At 38.4% G+C, this 15182-nt stretch overlaps 1 protein-coding gene across 4 annotated transcripts in view; it reads left to right on the plus strand.

Annotated features, from left to right (window-relative positions):
• Window positions 1–15182, plus strand: part of WAPL (WAPL cohesin release factor) — a 92916-nt gene that overhangs the window by 42595 nt on the left and 35139 nt on the right. For all 4 annotated transcript variants that reach the window (XM_039478189.2, XM_039478191.2, XM_039478190.2 and 1 more), the window contains 4 exons: window positions 11560–11655; window positions 12759–12911; window positions 13177–13313; window positions 14757–14868. In XM_039478189.2, the coding sequence (XP_039334123.2) occupies window positions 11560–11655; window positions 12759–12911; window positions 13177–13313; window positions 14757–14868 (498 nt within the window). The remainder of the gene's footprint in view (window positions 1–11559; window positions 11656–12758; window positions 12912–13176; window positions 13314–14756; window positions 14869–15182) is intronic.

The following is a 15182-nucleotide window of genomic DNA, read 5'->3' on the forward strand; positions in this document are numbered from 1 at the left end:
TGTAATCCCAGCACTTTGGGAGGCCCAGGCGGGTGGATCACGAGGTCGAGAGATTGAGACCATCCTGGTCAACATGGTGAAACCCCGTCTCTACTAAAAATAAAAAAAATTAGCTGAGCATGGTGGTATGTGCCTGTAATCCCAGCTACTCAGGAGGCTGAGGCAGGAGAATTGCTTGAACCCAGGAGGTGGAGGTTGTGGTGAGCCGAGATTGCGCCATTGCACTCCAGCCTGGGTAACAAGAGTGAAACTCCGTCTGCAAAAAAAAAAAAAAAAAAAAGTTTGAAAGTTCAAAGTATTTTACTCTGACTTATTTCCCAGGAAATGAGGCTTGAAATGAGAAAATGTGGCCATAGGTTATCAAGAGCTGGAAGGCACTGGCATCCATTTGACAGTTGGTGGGGCGGGGGATGGTCAGAGAGAGAGAAAGTAAGTATGCGCACACATGTGTGCCTGTGTGTATGTTAGGGTGTTTAGGAATTTCACTTGTTTTTCCATTTTGTACTACAATCACACATTGCTTAACAAGGATATATTGAGAACTGTATCATTAGGCGATTTCATTGTTTTGCAGATAGTGTACTTATACAAAGCTAGATGAGATAGCCTACCACTCACCTAGCCTATATGGGGTAGCCTGTTGCTCCTGGCATGTTGCTGTACTGAATGTTGTAGGCAGTTGTAACCCAACGGTAAGTATTTGTGTATCTAAACATAGGAAAGGTACAGTAAAAATACATATAAAAATGATATACTTATATAGGACACTTAACCGTGAATGGAGCTTGCAGGATTGCAAGTTGCTGTGGGGAGTCAGGGAGTGAGTGTGAAAGCCTAGGGCGCTACTGTAGACTTCATAAACACTGTACACTTATGCTGCACTAAAGTTAAAAGACAATAATTTTATTCAATGATAATTAGCCTCAGCTTACTGTAATGGCTTTTTTGTTTTGCTTTCTTTTTTTGCTTTTTGTTTTGAGACAGTCTGTCACCCAGATGGGAGTACAGTGATGTGATCACTGCTCACTGCAGCCTCAACCTCCTGGGCTCAATTGATCCACCCACCTTAACCTCCCTAGTAGCTCAGACTACAGATGGACAACATCACACCCTGCTCATATTTGTTATTTCTTGTAGAGATGGGGTTTCACCATGCTGTCCAGGCTGGTCTCAAACTCATGGGTTCAAGTGATCCTCCCTGCTCGGCCTCCCAAAGTGTTGGGATTACAGACCTGAGCCACTGTGGCCAGCCAGTTTACTGTAACTTTTTAACTTTATAAACATTTAATTTCTTTAAAACTTTTTGGCTATTGTTAAAACATTTAGCTTAACACACTGTACTATGTAGAAAAATATTTTCATTCTTTATATATTTACTGTAAGCTTTTTTCTATTTTAAAAATTATTTTCAATTTTACTTTAAAAACTTCTTTGTTGCCTGGGCATGGTGGCTCTCATGCCTGTAATCCCAGCACTTTGGGAGGTCAAGGTGGGTGGATCACCTGAGGTTAGGAGGTGGAAACCAGTCTGGCCAACATGGTGAAATTCCATCTCTGCTAAAAATAAAAAAATAAGCTGCGCATAGTGGCAGGAGCTGAGATCACGCCACTGTATTTCAACCTGGACAACAGAGCAATACTGTCTCAAAAAAAAAAAAAAATTCATTTTTTTTTGGTTAAAAAGTAAGACCACACTAGCCTAGGCCTTCCCAGGGTCAAGGTCATCATTCTCACTGTCTTCCACCTCCATATTTTGCCCGACTGCAAGGTCTTCAAGGGCTATAACATGAATGGAGCTGTCATCTCCTATGATGTCAGCCTTCTTCTGGAATAATTCCTGAAGGACCTGTCTAAAGCTGTTTTACAATGAACTTTTTTTTCCTTTTACATGTAGAAGGAGTATACTCTAAAATGGTTAAAAATACAGTGTCGTAAATATATAAACCAGTAACTATGTTATTGTTACTAGTCATTGTCAAGTGTTACAAACTGTACTTGATTCTATGTGCTATACTCTTATAAGGCTGGCAGCTCAGTAGTTTTGTTTATGAAAGCACCACCACAAACACTTGCCTAATGCATTGTGCTAAGATGTCACTAAGCAACAGGAATTTTTCAGCTCCCTTAAAATTTTCTGGGACCACCGTTGTGTATGAAGTTTGTAATTGACCAAAACCTTGTTATGAGGTGCATGACTCTATGAAGTACATTATTATTAACTGTAGTTGCCATGCTATAAGTCAGATCTTCAGAACCTAATCATTTTACAATGGGAAGTTTCTACCCTTTGACCAAAATCCCATTTCCCCGCCTGCCAGCCCTGGCAGACACCTTTCTACTCTTCATTCCTATGAATTTGACTTCCTTAGTGAATACCTACTTTTCACCCAATGGTTTATAATCTATTACTGTACTAAATTCTTTTATTTGAGACCAAGGTTTACTCTTGTTGCCCAGGCTGGAGTGCAATGGTGCGATCTTGGTTCACCGCAACCTCTGCCTCCTGGGTTCAAGCAATTCTCCTGCCTCAGCCTCCCAAGTAGCTGGTATTACACGCATGTGCCATCACACCCGGCTAATTTTGTACTTTTAGTAAAGACAGGGTTTCTCCATGTTGGTCAGGCTGGTCTCAAACTCCTGACCTCAGATGATCTGCCTGCCTCCCAAATTGCTGGGATTTACAGGCGTGAGCCCCCATGCCCAGCTTACTGTACTTAATTCTTTTGGGCCTAAATTGGTCCTCATTTGGCTAGTAGAGCCTCATCATGCTGGCTGTTTTATTCCTCTGCCATGTCCCCATCGTTCTATGAAAACATCTTTCTTCCTGGTGTAACACAGATTTATCTTGTTACCTGCTCAGCTGTAGCCTTGGGATCAGGCCCATTCTCTGAGGAGTAATCATTCTCTTTAGTGGAGAATGGCATTGGAGACTATGATAATGGGCCCTAGATATACTCTTTGTTTCTTGGCCCTTTTAGCAAACAGACATAGGAAATATGCATGTATATGTATATTACATATATGCATGTATGTTCACATACATTCACATATAAATATACCTTAACATATATATGTGGATTCATGCCTATACACATAAATGATCTAGAAATCCTGAATTCACACTGATATCTACAGTATCATTGCATCTTCACAGGATTTCTTTCCTTCTGTCTTTTTCACAGTGAGAGCCCAGTTTTCTTTCTTGCCTTCTGTCTTTTTCACAGTGAACAACAGCAACACGTTTACTCAGCCTTTAATAATATATCTAAATAGGTACAGAATTGCTTTGCCCATTCCACTGCAATAAGTAACTACAAAAATTTTTAGGAATTGTTTGGCAGTTCTGCGCCTGCCCTACTCCACCCTGCCACGATTGAGGGTATAAAGTCAAATAATGTGTTCATAAATTACTTGGGATTATTTCTGCCTGCCTGCCCCTCGGTTGGTCAGTGAGATGGGTGGTTTGTCTGTCTTCTCTTCACAGTATTTGCTGTCCATGTGAAATATGAGTAGGTTTCTTTGTCCTGGTGCGCTTTACTTAAAGGTGGTGTTTTCCCTTTCCATTCTTACTTTTTTTTTTTTTTTTTTTAATATATACAACATTATAAAAGACAAAACTAAATAAGAAGGTAAGTTTAATGAGGTCTTCATCTGAGAGCTGTTCCAGTCTGTCACCCACCCTTGTAGGGAACCAGTTTTATTGCTTTCTGCTTTTTTTTTCTGTTTTTCTATTTTATATAAAAATAAGCAGACTTTAAAATTTTTCGGCTAGGGTCAGTGGCTCAGCCTATAATCCCAGCACTTTGGGAGGCTAAATTGGGCAGATCACCTGAGGTTGGGAGTTCGAGACCAGCCCGACCAACATGGAGAAATCCTGTCTCTACTAAACTGCGAAATTAGCTGGGTATGTGGCACATACCTATAATCCCAGCTTACTCAGGAGACTGAGACAGGAGAATCGCGTGAACCCGGGAGGTAGAGGTTGCGGTGAGCCAAAATTACACTATTGCACTCCAGCCTGAGCAACAAGAGTGAAACTCTGACAAAAAACAAAAAAAGGGCTGGGCACAGTGGCTCACGCTTGTAATCCCAGCACTTTGGGAGCCCGAGGTGGGTGAATCACGAAGTCAGGAGATCCGAGACCATTCTGGCTAACATGGCGAAACCCCATCTCTTTACTGAAAGTAGAAAAAATTAGCCGCACGTGGTGGCACACGCCTGTAGTCCTAGCTACTTGAGAGGCTGAGGCAGGAGAATCACTTGAACCTGGGAAGCAGAGGTTTCAGTGAGCTGAGTTGACACCCCTGCTGGTGTCAACTCTAGCCTGGGCGACAAAGCGAGACTGTGTCTCAAAAAAAAACCAAAATTTAATAAAAATTTTTTTTTCTTACATAAAAAGCATCTATTGTGTTCTTTTGCACCATTTCTCCTTTAAAATTGAATAATATTTCTTGGAAATCACTCTATCAGTTCATATAGATCTTTCTTAGTATATATTTTTATAATTCTAAAAAGTTGGTTTTAGATTTTCTTTTCTCCTTTAGTTTCTATCTTCCTCCATTCTCTTACACCTTGACTGATTATATCTTCTAAATTGTTTCTTTTTGTTGTTATATGTGCATAGTTTATGCACATCCAGTATTGCCAGAATTTTATACTTTCAGCATGTCCTATTGTTATTTGTTTGTAATCTCAATTTTACTGTTGTTCAAAGGTGGTGTCTTAGGATTTGGTTCAGATGTTGTAAAAGAAATCCCAAATTAGTTTTTAATAGATAGCTTATTTTTCTCTGGCTTACCAGACTTTGGTTGTTTATCTCTGGACAGTTTTCAAATTGCTGCAGTGTAGGGGACTCAGGCATCCCTTGTGTGGTAGTGTTCTGCCATTTCTAGGCTCTTGACTAAGAACTGGAAGGGGAGGCAATGAACCTTCCCTAGAAGCCAGGACCCAGAAGGTGTACCTCACTTCTCTTCACATGTCATTGACTAGAGCTTAGTCATATGCCCATACAAGCATTAAGATGTTGAGAAATCTATGTGAGCATGTGTCCAGCTAAATGTTCTTAAAGGGAGGGTAGAATGGATATTCCCTAATCACAGGTGTTGTCTCAAGATGCTTATAGCTTCTGGGTTTTTTAATCTTTTATTTTATAAAACTGGGGCTACCAGTTAAACTTTTGAAGTTATACTCAGGGTAGTGGTGTGCATTGTTCTTCATGAAGAAAGGAACTGACAATTTCTTCATAAAAATGGCAGCTGTCAGCCAGGCACGGTGGCTCACACCTGTAATCCCAGTACTTCGGGAGGCTGAGGCGGGTGGATCACGAGGTCAAGAGATGGAGACCATTCTGGTCAACGTGGTGAAACCCCGTCTCTACTAAAAATATAAAAGTTAGCTGGGCATGGTGGCACATGTCTGTAGTCCTGGCTACTCGGGAGGCTGAGGCAGGAGAATTGCCTGAACCCAGGAGGCGGAGATTGTGGTGAGCCCAGATCGCGCCATTGCACTCCAGCCTGGGTAACGAGCGAAACTCCATCTCAAAAAAAAAAAAAAATAATAATAATAATAATAAATGGCAGCTGTCTTTTTAAAAGCTGTTACTACCTGTAGTAGGTAATTGATTCAGGCAGAGAAGAAGGACTTTGCAGCTTTATTTCTTCCTGTTAGCTGTGGATTAGATTCTCCACACAGTGTTGCATATTGCATATTACAATTTCTAGTTATTGATAGCACAAATGCTGTTGGCTTTAATTTAGGAATTTCTCTAGTCTTCCCTCAAATAATTAAATACTCTGAATATTTAACATGTGTTACATTTTTTATAGTTTAAGACAATTTGAGATTGTATTATTATGCTTAAAAGGAAGTTGTAAAGGGCTAAAAGATTCTTTGTAAGACTTTTCTCTCCTGCATCTGATTTACATTGTCTTTTATAAAAGTCTGTTAAAGAATTTTTTTCTTTTTGAGATGGAGTTTTGCTCTGTAGCCCAGGCTGGAGTGCAGCGCCGCAATCTCTGCTCACTGCAGCCTCCGCCTCCCTAGTCCCAGTTCAAGCAATTCTCCTGCCTCAGCCTCCTGAGTGGCTGAGATTGAAGGCACATGCCAGCATGCCCAGCTACGTTTTGTATTTTTAGGAGAGACAGGGTTTCACCACGTTATCCAGGCTGGTCTTGAACTCTTGACCTAGTGATCCGCCTGCCTCAGCCTCTCAAAGTGCTGGGATAACAGGTGTGAGCCACTACGCCTGGCCTCTTCAATGAAATTTTTAAAAATCCAAATCAAGATTGTTTTGTTTTCTTCTCTCCCTGTTGAATTTCCACTAAAGTACTGTGCACACATCCACACACAGTTACTCGTGCAGTACTTCTTCAGAGTTCATTTAGTTGTACTTCATGCTTATTAAATTGCTGGTGTTAACCTTCGGGGAGTAAGGCTGGATGAATTCTAATCAGCTTATTATTTTTGTCTTCATATAGCACATAGTTTTTAAAATGTATAAATAAATTTGCTCTTATTGTTTATGAAGTATTTATGGCTTAAAAAATTCCTTTTTCCCACCTTTTATGAGCAGCCCAGTGGGGGATAACATCATGTTGTCATTTCCTCTTAGCTTTTCAGGAAGGAATGCTTCCTTTCCTCTGGTGTTTTTTTTTTTTGTTTGTTTGTTTTTTGTTTTTTGTTTTTTGTTTTTTGTTTTTTGTTTTTTTTTTTTTTTTTTCTGAGATGGAGTATCACTCTGTTACCCAGGCTGAGTACAGTGGTGCAGTCTCGACTCACTGCCACCTCCATCTCCCAGGCTCAAACAGTTCTTCCTCCTCAACCTTCCCGGGGGTAGCTGCGATTACAGACGTGTGCCACCAGGCCTGGCTAATTTTTTTGTATTTTTAGTAGAGACAGGGTTTTACCATGGTGGACAGTCTGGTCCTCCTGACCTCAAGGGATCTTGAGGCCTCTCAGAGTGCTGGGATTGCAGACATGAGCCACCATGCCTAGCCTTTTCCTCTGGTTTATAGTTGTGATTCAGTGATCCAATCTTTTAACCACAACCTTGGTGGTGGTATAAAAACCAATTTTTATCCATTGTTTTTATAGAAGATATATTATCTCTCATGGAGAAATGCCCCTTTAGTTTATCACTGGAATATTTTTTTCCTTAGCTTTAATGGAATGTCACTTGTGAGGTTTTTCTTGCTTATCATGCACCAGAGCACTGAATACAAAAGAATAATATATTTAAGATTACTACTATTGAAGTATGCTAAAATGGTTCTGAATATTTAGAATGTTATTTTTACGAACTTTTTGCTTATTTTGTTATAAGTATTTTTCTTACTAATTTGTATAGCAAACATAATCCACCCTTTTTTGTGGAGACAGGATCTTGCTCTGTCACCCAAGCTGGAATGCTGTGGTACGATCTTCGCTCACTGCAGCCTCTACCTCCTGGACTCAGGAGGTGATCCTCCCACCTCAGCCTCTAGAGTAGCTGGGACCACAGGCACGTGCCACCATTCCCAGCTAATTTTTCTATTTTTTGTAAAGACCGAGTTTCACCATGTTACACAGGCTGTTTCAAACTCCGGGCTCAAGCCATCTGTCTGCTTTGGCCTCCCAAAGTGCTGAGATTATGGGTGAGAGCCACCACGCCTAGCCACAACTTTTTTTTTAACACAGAAAAAAAGTTTAGAAATCTGGTTTATTTGTGTATCTGCTTTTCTTCTCTTCTCTTCTTTCTTTTTCTTTCTTCTCTCTCTTTCTTTTCTTTCTCTCTCTCTCTTTCTTTTCTTTCTTTTTTTCTTTCTTTCTTTTTTCGAGATGGAATTTCACACTTATTGCCCAGGCTGGAGTGCAATGACGCGATCTCTGTTCACTGCAACCTCTGCCTCCCTAGTTCAAACAATTCTCCTGCCTCAGCCTCCTGAGTAGCTGGGATTACAGATGCCTACCACCACACCCCACTAACTTTAAAAATATTTTTATTAGAGATGGGGTTTCACAATGTTGGCCAGGCTGCTTTTGAACTCCTGACCTCATGTGATCCGCCTGCCTTGGCCTCCAAGAATGCTAGGATTACAATCGTGAGCCACTTTTTTGTCACACGGGCTGAAGTGCAATGGCACAATCTTGGCTTACTGCAACCTCCGCCTTCTGGGTTCAAGCAGTTCTCCTGCCTCAGCCTGTTGCTGGCATTACAGGCATCTGCTACCATGCCTGGCCAAGTTTATGTATTTAGTAGAGATGGTTTAACCATGTTGGTCAGGCTAGTCTCTGACTCCTGACCTCAAGTGATCCACCTGCCTCAGCCTCCCAAAATGCTGGGATTATAGTCATGAGCCACTCTGCCTGGCCCTGTATCTGCTTTTCAAACCAGAATAAAATTAACAAGATTAAAGACAAGCCTGGTGATGCAATCAGAATGATGCTGTTAACATTTAGCTAGGTCGCTAAATGCTAAGGGTGATTTTTGATTTTCCATGGAAAGTTGATTGCTGTATGCTATTTTTACATGTACACACACACAATCACTTTCATTGAGTGAAGTTAGTATGTGACATACCACTGTTGTGTGCTTCACATACACAGTTCACTTATGAGCATGTGGAATTATTGTACTGTTTTGGAATGATGTAAAAAGCTCAGTCAGTGTTCCTTTTTCTCTTTCCCTGTTTCTTTCACACTCTGCCATATGTGTATGTTAGCCATATACAGATATTACTTATTTTAATTTTTAGTTAGAAGGATGTGTCTCCAGTATCCCTTCTCCCTTAATAAATCCTGTATTAGTCTTGTAATTGAAATAAAAGTCAAGAAAAAGTTCTTATTGGACTTCTTCCCTTTATATTGCTTATTAGTATTAAAATGGTAAAGCATCAGCAAAAGCTTTAAATCTAATAGTGTTACTAAATTGCCTTGTTCAACAGCATAACCAAATGTTCCTTTAATATGACCTTTTAATATAAACTATTCAGTCATATACCATTATGCTTCAAGGAGTTTTGAGATGAGTTATCCTATTATCCTAGACACATCAGTTATTCTATTTGTTTATCATATTCTTTATTAGGTAGTTAGGCTATATATCTCTGTTATCTTACAAATGTATTAGATTTAAACTGAGCAGCACATCATCACATAACAATTATCAATAGTATTTAATACTTACAAAGCACATACTCTTTCAAGTATTCCTTACAGTGTTTTAATTAAGAACGTTGAGCCACCCTAATACTTTGTTAGCTATGGAACTAGGTAACTAGATTATTACCTGTGTCAGTGCTTTTGTGTTTTTTGTTTGTTTGTTTGTTTTGTTAGAGATGGGGTTTCACCATGTTGGCCAGGCTGGTCTTGAACTCCTGACCTCAGGTGATCCGCCCGCCTTGGCCTCCCAAAGTGTTGGGATTACAGGCGTGAGCCACCCAGCCATTAATGCTTTTTTTTTTTTTTTTTTTTTTAATTTCTTTTTGTTTTTTAAATTTTATTTATTTTATTTTTTGTTAGAGACAGGGTCTTGTTTTGTTGCCCAGGCTGCTGTTGAACAACAGGCTTCAAGTGATCTTCCTGCCTAGGACTACAGGCATGCTGCAGTTACTGGTGTGAGCCACTGCGTCTAGCCTAGTCAGTGCTTTCTAAAAAGAAGTAAAATGCTTGAGCTTTAAGGCACTTGTTCTTACCTAAAGGCTGTTACCAAAGCCCGGGCTCTGAATATGCATGCGGTACTAAAGGTAGTTCAAATCATGGATTCATAACTAGCAGACACACATGTTATATAGCTGGTCTTTGAAAAGAGTGGAAGGAATAGAGAGGTAGGTTTTAATCACATAAAATTGTATCCACTTTATGTTTTGTACCTCAGGAAACCAGTTTGAGTCATTGCATGAGTGCATAAATTGTTTCAGATTGTTACTGCATCATCATATTATGCAAACCTGGAATTTAAGAGTGATGGGTTTGTATACACGATACAAATGAGGTTTTTCTGCCTTACTAAAGATAATATATAAAAAGCTACCCATTAGGTCACACTAATGCTTAATGCTAATTTTGTTGCTTCACTGCAGCTAGTAAGGGGAAGATAGCTTTTTTTTTTTTTAAATGTAGATTTATGGACAGTCTTGAAATATTGTTTTTCCACTTATTTTTGTGTCGTACTGAAAATAAGATTAGTTTCATAAATAAAATTTCTTCATTTATGAAAGAAAATCCCTGTTTATGAAAAAAAGAAATGGTTTATGACCACACCATTTATTTGAACTTCAAAACAGAATTTAACATCACTTTTGTAGAAGATAGAATGAGGTGTTAACTTTCTGTCTTGTCAATCTTTGTAATTCTGCATTTTTTATTGAAAGTGAGAGTTTTGTTCTTTTTCTTGATTTGATTTTGTAGGTTTACTGTCATCTGTTCTCAATTCTGAAATTCAGTGTTAAAACTGAAAATCCCCCCCTATGAGTTTAAGTAAATTGATAAGGCAGCACAATAACCTGAATTGATGTGAGAGACTTTACATCTTTATCCTGCTTAGTGTGACATTTTGCTGCAGAAATCGTGTATGTTATTACATGATACTTTTTTTGGATCCCACTGTGTCTTGGAATATGTGGTATATGTATTCTAAAGAGAATTGAGAACTTTTGAATGGTAGCATACATCTGGCTGCAGTGGTTTGCTTTAAATGACTGCATTATCTGTCATAAACTACTGGATTCCCATTGTTGGAAGATTGTGAGGCATGAATCAGTAGTATGAAGAATAAAGTTTTGCCAAAGAACATGTTGAACTATTATCATAATTACTTTTTCTTTTTTTAAATTTTTTGAGATAGGATCTTGCTTTGTCACCCAGGTTGGTCTCAAACTCCTGGACTCAAGCGATCTTTCTGCTTCACTCTCCCAAAGTGCTGGGATTACAGGCATGAGCCATCATGCCCAACCCGTGTTGAATTAAATGTGTCGATTACTTAGTCAGTACAAGCCTAGCAAGAGGTTTACTTACCTTTTTTTTTTTTTTTTTTTTGAGACTGAGTCCCACTCTGTCTCCCAGGCTGGAGTGCAGTGGAGCAAGGTCAGCTTACTGCAACCCCTGCCTCCCAGGTTCAGGTGATTCTCCTGCCTCAGCCTCTCAGGTAGCTGGGATTACAGGCGTGCACCACCACACTCAGCTAATTTTTTGTTATTTTTAGTAGAGATGGAGTTTCACCACGTTGGCCAGGCTGGTCTCAAACTCCTGACCTCAAGTGATCCACTCGCCTTGGCTTCCTAAAGTACTGGATTACAGACATGACTCACCATGCCCTGCCTAGGTTTACTTTCAAGTGCCATCTTTTCTTGGTTAGTCATAGTTACTCAGAGCACTAATTGCTGATATTGTGACTTAGTCCTACAGTGATTATATTTGCTAATGGCATGGGAATGGAAATTATGGTGGGACTATACCTAAATAGCATCTGTCCTGCTGTTCCTAGGATACACGTTTATGCATATAAATTATTCTTTATGATTTTTAGTTTATTGAGAGTCTTTTATAAGGATGGAAGCAGTTGATCTTTCTCTCATTTCTCTAGTCACCCACAAAAGCTGTATATAATGCAAGACATTGGAATCATCCAGATTCAGAAGAACTGCCTGGGCCACCAGTAGTAAAACCTCAGAGTGTCACAGTAAGTGAACTGTACTTAACTTATTTTGTGTTTTTTAATAAGTTATAAATTAAGCAGTTACTCTTTTAATTCACAATTTGTAAATCTTTGACTTCCCTATTTAACAGTTTATTTTGACTTTCTTTACTAAAACGGTAATTTCAGTTTAATTCATTGGAAAACTGAGGGTTGTTGGTAAGATAGCAGAAATTCTAGTGTTGCTAGGTTAAAAATAAAAGCCATAAAAAATAAGACTCTTGTTACTCATGACCCACATTTCATGGTATTTATAGTATTTAGCATTTAAGAGCAAGATTGTCCATATTTGATGTTTGTATAAGAGGTATATTGTATATTGCATCCTATATGTATTTCTAAGTGGCTTTCCGTGCTTAATTTGCTTTTCAGAGGCAATTTTTTTTCTGTATTCCAGTAATACTTTTTAATCCAAAACATTAGGAAAAAGATTCTTAGCAACTTATTTTCTCCAGAATAACTGATAGCATCATACATGAGTTCTAGGTTAACAGTAAAGCTTCAGTCATCTGGGGTTGTCAGGTAAATTAGTTCTTTATAACAACAAATAATTTGGGGATAGAAGTTTTTCTAATATATAATGTACAGTTCCCTGTCTTTGTAAACTGATTAGACTCCTTTTGATAGTATAAAGAAATCATTTTTGTATATTAGTAATAATATATCATGCTCCTGTTACAGCTATTTATTTCTGCCCTGAACTATTTCACACTCTTGTGATGTTAAAATTCTTTTGACTCTAGTTTTTCTGTCCTGTCTCTTTCTGCTTATGAAAGCTATTTTTGCATGCAGTTGTGGTTCTGTAGTCTTTCTCATGGTACTAGAGACAACAAATTGTGTGAAATAAAAAGTTTTAAAAAGACCAGAAAGAATCCTTGAGTGATTCTTCTGTATGTAGACATACATATGTCTTACCTGTTAGTGCATGGAATTCAAAATATTTCTAAAGACCTTTGAGAGGCCTCCCCATTCCCCCTTTTTAAAAAAGCTTTGTTTACTTTTTTTGAAGCTGAATTTGCCAGATAGATGAGATATTCCTATTTTTGTATATTTATTTAGAACAACTAATTTAATACCTTTATTAATAGGTGAGGCTGTCTTCAAAGGAACCAAATCAAAAAGATGATGGAGTTTTTAAGGCTCCTGCACCACCATCCAAAGTGATAAAAACTGTGACAATACCTACCCAGCCCTACCAAGATATAGTTACTGCACTGAAATGCAGACGAGAAGACAAAGAAGTAAGCAGCCATATACAGTGTTTACTGCATGTTGATAGATTTTTGTATGTAACGTTTAGCCTTTTAATATCTTCAACAAATATCAGTATACTGATACTAAGTTTTGAACCACAAACTTCTTTCGTCCTACCATCATCATTGTTCTAAAAATATTTTTGTTGCCATCTAACAGACTATTTTATGCACTTATATAAAGTACAGTGAGCCCACATATTTAAATAGTTCATAGTTAAAAAGGTGTGAACTTTTTTTTTTTTCTTGGCAGTTATATACTGTTGTTCAGCACGTGAAGCACTTCAATGATGTCGTAGAATTTGGTGAAAATCAAGAGTTCACTGATGACATTGAGTACTTGTTAAGTGGCTTAAAGAGCACTCAGCCTCTAAACACGCGTTGCCTTAGGTAAGATTTTTATATTTTACAGTTGTGTACATGCTGTATTAAATTTTTTCAACTATGTATTGTCCAAAAAGCCAGACATTTTTTATTTTATTATGGTGTGTATAGTATATATAGCCAGTGATACGTTCAAATGCCTGCTTGCCTGCCCGCCCGCCCTCCCTCCCTCCCTCCCTTCCTTCCTTCCCCCCCCAACCACCTTCTTTTTCTTTCCTTATCTCTCCTGTCCTCTCTCTTCTCGTTTCTCACACTGTCACCCCGGCTGGAGTGCAGTGGTACCATCTCCACTTGCAGCAACATCCACCTCCTGGGTTCAGGTGATTCTCTTGCCCCAGCATCCCGAGTAGCTGATTAGCTGGGATTATAGGCATGAGCCACTACGCCCAGCTACTTTTTTTGTAGTTTTAGTAGAGATGAGGTTTCACTATGTTGGTCAGGCTGGTCTTGAACTCCTGACCTTGTGATCCACCTGCTCAGCCTCCCAAAGTACTGGGATTACAGGTGTGAGTCACCTCGTCCAGCCAGAGCTATCCATTTCTTTATAAAGAATTTGGTTCTACATGATAGAGGGAAAGCTGGGTGATCATAGCCTTTTTAGCATAGCATAGGCTTCAGTTTTTAAGTGGTTAAAAAACAAGAACAACATCTTTTTGCCCTGTATGGTGGCTCATACCTATAATCCCAGCACTTTGGGAGGCCAAGTTGGGATGATTGCATGTGTCCAAGAGTTCAAGACCACCTTGGGCAACATAATGTGACCCTGTGTCTATAAAAAATAAAAAGTGAGTCATGGTGGCATGTGCCTGTTGTTTCAGCTCCTTGGGAAGCTGAGGTGGCAGGATGGCTTGACCTGGATGATAGAGTGAGGTGAGGCTCTGTCTCCAGAAAAAGGAAGAAAAAATACCAGAAAGAAAATAAATAATTTTTTAAAAAGAATCTTTTAAGTTATTTTTACCTTTAATGTTCAAGTAATAAGTTAGATTTATTTAAGCATGTTGTGGTCTGAGTGCTTACGTTTATACCCAAATGCTCAAAATAAAAAGATAATCTTTTGTATTCCCTAATGAATTGATTGAATACTATAATTTTGATTGAATTTTTGAGTCATGTGGAGTATATTCAATCAAATGTAATTAATTCTAATTTTTATTAGAAGTATTATGAAAGGTATGTCAGAGTTTAAGCTTTTAATGATAGTAGTAATGTAAAGAATGCACTAAAGACAATTATGTTATTTTTTAAAAATACAGTATACCTAATCACATTCTAGGCACCAGTATATTTTTAATAATGTGTTTTGCCTCTGGTTTTTATATTGTGATGATGTATGGGTAATGCTTTGACCCTTTTCCCCCCTTCCTATTTGCTGGTTATGGTATTACACAAACTAAAAGTTAATGTACTAGCTGTTTCCAGTTCCCCTAATCTACTCTTATTTTCTTCTAGTGTTATTAGCTTGGCTACTAAATGTGCCATGCCCAGTTTTCGAATGCACCTGAGAGCACACGGGATGGTAGCAATGGTCTTTAAAACCTTGGATGATTCCCAGCACCATCAGGTATTTCTAACTTTCTGAGATTGAGAAAACTACTAGTCTGTTTGGCTATCAAAAAATGTCTTCACTGGATATTCTATAAATATATCCTAATTATAGATTGAGTTCATTTTATTTGCTAAATTTGTAGTGCTTATGGTCAGAAGTTGTTTGCTTAATACTTATTTTCTCATGAAAATGTTTTTTCTTAATTTGTCATTTTATACTATTAAAATTTTATTTTGTTATCTTGCCTAATGTAGCATACTGATACTGAATTTTGTAAGCATGATTTTCCCAATAATCAGAAAGCACTGAGAAGAATCTGTTAGTATTAT

The sequence above is a fragment of the Saimiri boliviensis genome, chromosome 12 (genome assembly GCF_048565385.1).
Source record: "Saimiri boliviensis isolate mSaiBol1 chromosome 12, mSaiBol1.pri, whole genome shotgun sequence".
In the NCBI taxonomy this organism is placed as follows: Eukaryota; Metazoa; Chordata; class Mammalia; order Primates; family Cebidae; genus Saimiri; species Saimiri boliviensis.